The sequence below is a fragment of the Hipposideros armiger genome, unplaced genomic scaffold, assembly GCF_001890085.2.
Source record: "Hipposideros armiger isolate ML-2016 unplaced genomic scaffold, ASM189008v1 scaffold_82, whole genome shotgun sequence".
Lineage (NCBI taxonomy): Eukaryota > Metazoa > Chordata > Mammalia > Chiroptera > Hipposideridae > Hipposideros > Hipposideros armiger.
Window position 1 is genome coordinate 2,932,439 of NW_017731432.1, and position 7,545 is coordinate 2,939,983.

The 7,545-nt window shown below is 52.3% G+C and overlaps 1 protein-coding gene across 1 annotated transcript in view; it reads left to right on the forward strand.

Annotated features, from left to right (window-relative positions):
* Nucleotides 1–7,199, forward strand: part of TIE1 (tyrosine kinase with immunoglobulin like and EGF like domains 1) — an 18,457-nt gene extending 11,258 nt beyond the window's left edge. The window contains exons 16-25 of the mRNA XM_019643697.1: nucleotides 1,726–1,821; nucleotides 1,987–2,197; nucleotides 2,349–2,459; nucleotides 2,676–2,866; nucleotides 3,895–4,008; nucleotides 4,114–4,184; nucleotides 5,236–5,276; nucleotides 5,363–5,459; nucleotides 5,543–5,642; nucleotides 6,728–7,199. Of these exons, the coding sequence (XP_019499242.1) occupies nucleotides 1,726–1,821; nucleotides 1,987–2,197; nucleotides 2,349–2,459; nucleotides 2,676–2,866; nucleotides 3,895–4,008; nucleotides 4,114–4,184; nucleotides 5,236–5,276; nucleotides 5,363–5,459; nucleotides 5,543–5,642; nucleotides 6,728–6,799 (1,104 nt within the window). The 3' untranslated portion in view covers nucleotides 6,800–7,199. The remainder of the gene's footprint in view (nucleotides 1–1,725; nucleotides 1,822–1,986; nucleotides 2,198–2,348; nucleotides 2,460–2,675; nucleotides 2,867–3,894; nucleotides 4,009–4,113; nucleotides 4,185–5,235; nucleotides 5,277–5,362; nucleotides 5,460–5,542; nucleotides 5,643–6,727) is intronic.
* The last annotated feature ends 346 nt before the right edge of the window (nucleotides 7,200–7,545 follow it).

Here is a 7,545-nt window from a genome sequence, read left to right on the forward strand (position 1 = left end):
CATCCTCCCTGCGGGTGATCTAAGCCTGGGTAGCATGGTGGTATCCTCGAGAGGCGCCTGGGCTTCATGCTGGGCTCTGTCCTCCCAGGCCCTCCAGCACCTGAAAGCCAGCTTCCTTATGCATACCTCTATGGCTGAGGGTCTCAGCCCCTCTGTGGCCTTCTGCCAACAGACCACTCATTCTGTGAGCTCCTTATCCCATCTTCCATCCTTGCAAATCCCAGGGCCTCCTTGGGGAGATTTAAGTACGCTGGTGTACTTCCCTGTCTCCTCGGAAGGGGAGCATATCCTCTGGCCCTCAGACCCATTGCTACAACCCCTTATCCAGCTGTTTCTACCACTCTAGAGCTGCACTAGGCCTGCAGCCTCACCCATCGCTCCTGCAAACCTGTCCGAGTTATCTGTCCTTTTGTAGTCCATGCCCCTCCAGCCTGCAGGAGCGACTTACTGAAAGGTGGGGGTGGGGTGCTGGCTCATCTTCCAGGACCCAGCTGTGATCTCATCTTGTCACCTCCTCCCATCTCTCTCTCCTATCCGCTGCTCCTGTCTCCTCTGAGATCTTCGCCACTATTGCACCTTATGACATGAACGCTGTCCTTGGTCCTCCACATCCAGGCTCTTGATACTTACAACAAAGCTTTGGCCTTCCAAAAAAACAAAAACCCTCTTTTCTCTCAAGGGCTGATTCTTGTGATAGAAAGCCTAGCGTCCAAAGCTATTGTCTCTGCCATGCCTTTAAAAGCTCCCTTCAGAGATTCAATTGGCTTCTTTGTTCAGGCTGGGTTGGCCCTCCCTGTGTGGTCAGTGCACACAGAAAGCCACCACTGCTGTGGTGGGGGGAGGGTAATGGGTACAAATGTTAGGGAAGGAGGTGGGGAAGCAGCCTTTAACGTATGTATTATGCTAACATATATCAAGATATGCACCTGCTACATGTGCCTGCGTGCAGCTGTGCACATGAATGTGTGTGCTGTGTGTGCGTGCACGTGCACGTGCACGCCCCCTGTGGGAACCCCCGTGTGTGTGCCTGTGTCCCTGACTCACATCTCCCTCTATGTGTGCTCCTCCATGCGCTCATGTCTGTGTGGACCTCTGCAGGGATGCACCTGCATACTGTGCCATCACTAGAACACATGTGTGCGTGCTGGCATGTGTCTTCAGTATGACCCGTGTCCCCAGCCCTTCCCCATCAAGCTGGGTTCCGTCTCACTTAGGGAGCCCCGCCATCAGGACTGTCTTAACCCTTGGTCCAGTTCTCATATTGGCAGCTCCCTTGTCCTGTTCTGTGGTTTCCTTTTCCTTCCATTAGCCCTGCCCAGGTGGCCCAGCTCCTACTCAGCTGCGGGGAGTGGACATTCCTCTTTGTTAAGGTCTTTCTATCTTCAGGCCCCAAGATGGTTTTAGAACAATGTATGGATGTCCAGTGAGTGGACAGTGGGAATCTCTGCTTCTTCTGTGGAGAAGAAAACCCCTTCCCTGGCATCCAGCAGCTCTGGGCTTGGCATATAGTAGGTGCTCAATAAACGAACCCTAGCCCACTGCCTATGTTCTGGAATCCTCTCCAAAACATCCCTGATGACAAAGAAGCTGGTTATAAGATCAGTTCACTACTTCCCATCACAGCTCATTCCAATTCTTTTCTGTTTTAAATGTTAGAATTATCATCCTCCCGTTGACTCATGTCCTGGCTTTTAGCGACTTTACCCATTCCTTGTTCTTCCATAGCCCCACCCACCTGACCCCCAGGCTGCAGCCTCTATCTGTGGACATCTATCCACCAGACGGCCCATCCACGGCTCCATCTCCTATGATTCTGTCTCAGTATGTGCCCTCTATCTGTATGTCTGTCCCCAGCTGACCACCAGGGTGCCTTTGTCTAGGTGTCTGTCCATTTGTCTAACTACTCTTTGTCTGCCTATCTGGGCCTCCTGCTTCCCAAAACCAAGTCTTATGTGGATTTTCTGCCACTTGTCCCATCCTGTGAAGGGCGAGGAGACCATCCTGCAGTTCAGCTCAGGCACCTTGACACTGACCCGGCGACCGAAACCACAGCCGGAGTCCCTGAGTTACCCAGTGCTGGAATGGGAGGACATCACCTTTGAGGACCTCATCGGAGAGGGGAACTTCGGCCAGGTCATCCGGGCCATGATCAAGAAGGACGGGCTCAAGATGAATGCAGCCATCAAGATGCTGAAAGGTCCACTGGGACTAACCCCTGACCCTGTCCTTTGTCCCACAGATACCAAGCCCCACCTGGCTCCCTCCAGTAACTGACCCCAGCCCTTACCAGCCCATGCCCTTTCTCCAGAATTATTTCTGGCAAAAGTGATACTGAATTCTTTACACAGAGTATGCCTCTGAAAATGACCATCGTGACTTTGCGGGAGAACTGGAAGTTCTGTGCAAATTGGGGCATCACCCCAATATCATCAACCTCTTGGGAGCCTGTGAGAACCGAGGTGAGCCCCCAACTCATCACCTACCCCTTCTTTGAAACCCCTATCATCAGCCATCACCTCCTCCACATCCGTAGCTCGCTGGGAGCTTCAGGTTAGCTAAACAGCACTATTGATTCTCCTTCATGCTTCAGGCTCCCTGTCTACTGCCATTGGGTACCTGCTGCTATCAGGTTGCCTTATATATAAACCACCACCATGTATCTCCCCACCTCCCAGGTTACTTGTATATCGCTATTGAATATGCCCCCTATGGGAACCTGCTAGATTTTCTGCGGAAGAGCCGGGTCCTGGAAACAGACCCAGCTTTTGCCCGAGAACATGGAACGGCCTCTACCCTCAGCTCCCGGCAGCTGCTGCGTTTTGCCAGTGATGCTGCCAATGGCATGCAGTACCTGAGTGAAAAGCAGGTGGGTGTGTGCAGGTGTGTGAGTGCATGGAAGGAAGGTGTGCTAGAGGGAAGAGGGGAGGCCACGGGGCTGACCTCAAGAGAAAAAACCAGCAGGCTCTAATCGGATGTGGGATTGAGGAATCGAGTGAGGGACATGACCCTGAGGTGCTGGGCTTGGGTGAGCCGGGGAGAGCACAGGACAAGAAGCAGGTCTGGAGGAGGTATTGTGTTTGAAGCATCTGAGGGACATCTTGGTGGATGTGTAGAGTTAACAGTTGTAGATGCTAGCCTAGAACTCAGGAGAGAGTTCTGGAAACAACAATCTGGAAGCTGTCACCCTACAGATGATGACGCCAATGGTGAGGGAGTGGGTAAGACCCACCAGGAGAGGGTAAAGGAGGAGCAGAGAGTAGAGGCCCGAGTCCAAGTCCAAAGACACCCCGCTTGAGTGAAAGGCGAGAGGGACAGCAGCAGGAGGGGAACATGAGACTGAGGGAAGGCATTTTAAAAGCAGTCAAGTTTTGAGTATTTTTAAAAGCCAGGGGTTGGGGGTGGGGGAGGTGGGCAGTGCAGAAGGAAGGGTTGATGGAAAGAGGTCTCTGAGGAAAGTGGAGGGCCAAGTAGGAAGAACTTGGAACTCAAGAGAAAGAGTCACTCCGGGCAAGAGAAGGGCCTTCCCCACTCTCATCGATGAGGGGAGAGGAGAGGTGGGAGAGAAGGGGGTAGGGAGCATGCAAAGAGGGGACGGTGCAATGAGGTCACCAGGGAAAAGCCCACCATTTTCCCAGGAAGAGGGATACGCCTGAGCTTGGCCATGGTCAGATCACAGCAAGGAAGGGATGACGGCCAGCACTGTGATTTTTCTCAGGCAGGAGTCACTGATCCAGGAGGAGGCCTGGGAGGGTGAGAAAAAGAGTAAGGGGCTACTAAAGGCATGGAGGGTGGCCACGAAGACTGGGACTGGCCATGGGGTCAGACCCCTCCCTGGCCCAGGAGTCCTGGGCTCACACCTCCCCAGTCTTGCCTGACTTCTGACCATGCCTGCAGTTCATCCACAGGGACCTGGCTGCCCGAAATGTGCTGGTCGGAGAGAATCTGGCCTCCAAGATTGCTGACTTTGGCCTTTCTCGGGGGGAGGAAGTTTATGTGAAGAAGACAATGGTAAGTCCCAGTCCTCCCCCTCAGGTTCCATGCCTGTCCCTGCTCCCCAGATCCCCTCACAGGCCCTTTCTTCTCACCCAACCCTTCAAACCTACTCTCTCCCAGGGGCGTCTCCCCGTGCGCTGGATGGCCATTGAGTCTCTGAACTACAGTGTCTATACCACCAAGAGTGATGTGTGAGTGGGGATGGGGAAGGGCAGGAGGGCGTGGTCCCCCAAGAATGCACACAGGCATAACCAGGACACGTCTCAAACATGCCTCAGGCGGTCCAAGGCATGACTTAGATGTCCCTAGGGTATGTTCCAGGTATGACACAGGTGTGTCTTGGACATACCCTGGTGATACTTAGCCTCATAGTAGGAAGGTAGGGGAGCTAGCTGGAAGGAAGTTTTATCTTAGAAGGTATTTCAGGGGTAGAACTTAAGTAGGGGTAGTTTAGGATGGGGTTTGTCTAAGAGACTGGGGGATGCCTTGGAGGGGCCTGGGGATGCTGGTGAATAGTGCCCAGGTAGATGGAGAGATCATTCAAGGAATGCTTTCCCCTTACTCTCTAAAGGGCAGGGTCATCCCCACATGAGGACCTAACCAGAACATGACCCCCAAGACTCCTTCTCTGTGCTCCCCACCCCCACACAACCATCTTGGCACATGTCTGCCCCTCTCACTGGGAAACATAGCCTGCCCAGCCCTCCAGCCCTGGCTCTGCCTACTTGCCCTAAGCCCTTTGGCCTGGCCTGCCCTGCTCACTGTCCCCCACTCATTCACCTCCCACTTCTGCTCCCAAACCCCCTAGAGTCCCTCCCCCTGCTAGGACTCCCACCCTGGCCTCACCTGACTCTCACATGCACAGAGGTGGTTACAGTATAAGTGGCAGTTAAGAGCAAGGGCTTTGGAGTCAGGTTACCAGGGTTTGAATCCTAGCTCTCACACTTACTAGCTGTGTGACCCTGGGTAAGCTAGCTAACCTCTCCGTGCCTCGGTGTCTGCTTCTATAAAATGGGGATAATGATAGTACCTATATCATAGGGTTGGTGTGGGGTTAAATGTATACATTAAATGATCAGTGCCTGCATTTCAATGGAGTAGAGACAACAGCTGGCCAAGGCCAGGTACTTGCAGAGTAGACACATGCAGGGGCTGGGATGGGCTGCACACCTGGGGTAGGCAGACACTTACCTGCTGGGCCCTAGGGCTTAGAGGTAACTAAGTGCACCCTCCTCATTTCAGCTGGTCCTTTGGGGTCCTCCTCTGGGAGATTGTGAGCCTTGGTGAGTCCCCGACCTTTATTCCCCAGAGTGCCCCCACCTTCCCACTCTGGGGCCCTGGGCTGAGAGAACTGTGTCCCCTCCTGCAGGGGGCACACCCTACTGTGGCATGACCTGTGCCGAGCTCTATGAGAAGCTGCCTCAGGGCTACCGCATGGAGCAGCCTCGGAACTGTGATGATGAAGTGTGAGTTGCCTCAGCCTTGAACCCTGTGACCCCATCAACCCAGTTGGCCCTGACCCCTCATCTCAGCAATGCTCCGTCTGCAGGTACGAGCTGATGCGGCAGTGCTGGCGGGACCGTCCGTATGAGCGACCCCCCTTTGCCCAGATCGCGGTGCAGCTGGGCCGAATGTTGGAAGCCAGGAAGGTGAGAAGACTGGAGGGCTGGGGCTTCCTAGGCTCACAGGACTGCCCTCTTGTAGGAGCCAGCAGCAACCTCTGGGTCCCTGTCCCCACCATTAGTTGCCACCACAGCTAGGCCGGGCCCCAGGATGCAGCCCCCCTTTCCAGCTCTCGATGGGTTAGAAATTATTAGGCCCTTCGAAACTTTTCCAAGACCACTGCTAACCCCAGCAGAAATCCCTCCCCAGGTCCTAGGTCCCAGGTCCCAGACTGCTTGCCTATCCTCTGCTGGGGCCATCAGCCCATTCCCATCAGGGACATCTTTCCTCACCTGGCACAGAGCCAGAGTGCAATGTATGAATGGTCAACTAATCAAATGGATGGATGGCTGGCTGGCTGGCTGGCTGGCTGGCTGGCTGGATGGATGGATAGATGGATAGATGGATGGATGGATTGTAGAGTAAATGAAAGAATAGAATAGAATAGAATAGAATAGAATAGAATAGAATAGAATAGAATAGAATAGAATAGAATAGAATAGAATAGAATTAGTGGATGGATGATATAATCACATGATATAATCATATGAATAAACACAAATAAAATAACTGAATCTAATAACCATGTGAATAAATGAGTTATCAAATAAACACAAATGAAGAAATATATCAAAATAAATGTTATACATTTGTAAATACAAAAAGAGTTGTTCATATGAATTAATGACTAAATGGCTATAGGAATGTAAACTATCTTAAGAATGAAGGAATGATCAAATAACCACATAAATGGATAAATCATCAAAAATAGCTTTATAAATAGATGAGTAAGTAAATGAACGAATGAATAAACAAACAAGTCATTGGATGAGTGCCTGTAAAACCTCCTATGTAACAGTTGTGTCAAGGGCCTCACCCCTGAGCCTCCAACTGTGGTCCAATGCCCGTGCTGTTCTGGGCCGCTGCGGGTCCCCCTTGGCCATGGGGCCATCTTGAGCCTCCAGAACAAATCAGTGTCTCTTCAGATACCCCAACCACATGGAAGTCAAGGACCTCCAGGCCATAGTTACCCTCCTCCCCAGCCCCCACTAAATCTTGCTCTGCTCCCCAGGCCTATGTGAACATGTCGCTGTTCGAGAACTTCACTTACGCAGGCATCGACGCTACAGCTGAGGAGGCCTGAGCTGCCGTCCAGCCAGAACCAGGCTCTGCTGGCCAGAGCAAACTGCTCTCCAGTCTGTGACTTCTGATCCTTGTAGCCTCTGACCTGAGCTGCCTCAAGGAATTTTTTTTAACTTAAGGAAGAAAAGAGGGGATTCAGGGATGGGGCGGGTTATGGGGAACTGGGTCTTTCTCCTTGGCAGTTGCTCCCATGCTTCCTGCAGTTACTCTTCCAGCTACCTTCACGTCGTTCCTTCTAGCCCAGCTGCTCCACACACGTGCTCCTCATCTCCTCCCCACACTCAAACCTCTACTTCTGCTCCTCCCCCCAAGCCAGCACTCACACCACTAACACGCCCTGTTCAGTTACTCCCTACTCTCAGCCTCGTAATCAGAAAAAATAAATGCTTTGAGAAGCTCCAGCCAATGTCTACCTTTTACTGCTGGCCAATCCTAGGGAAGGGAAGAGTTAAACCAGAGACAGAGAAACTGGACTTACCAGGCAAAGAAACACTGTCCCTAGTTAACGTTGTAGGCAAAATCCCTCTGTTGGGGTGCCTCGTTATCATGGGAGATGTTCTGGAAGACCCATTTTACTTCTACACCACCCCATCTCTGTCATAATGAAAAGTCCAGATTTCCTCTGCTCTCTTCCCCACTCTCCAGCCCCATCACCAACATGTCTCCCTATATCTCCAGGTAGCTGTCAGCCTAGCGTTCTTTGCTGTGTCCAAACAGTCCATACCAGGATCAGCTGTAGCCCAGCCT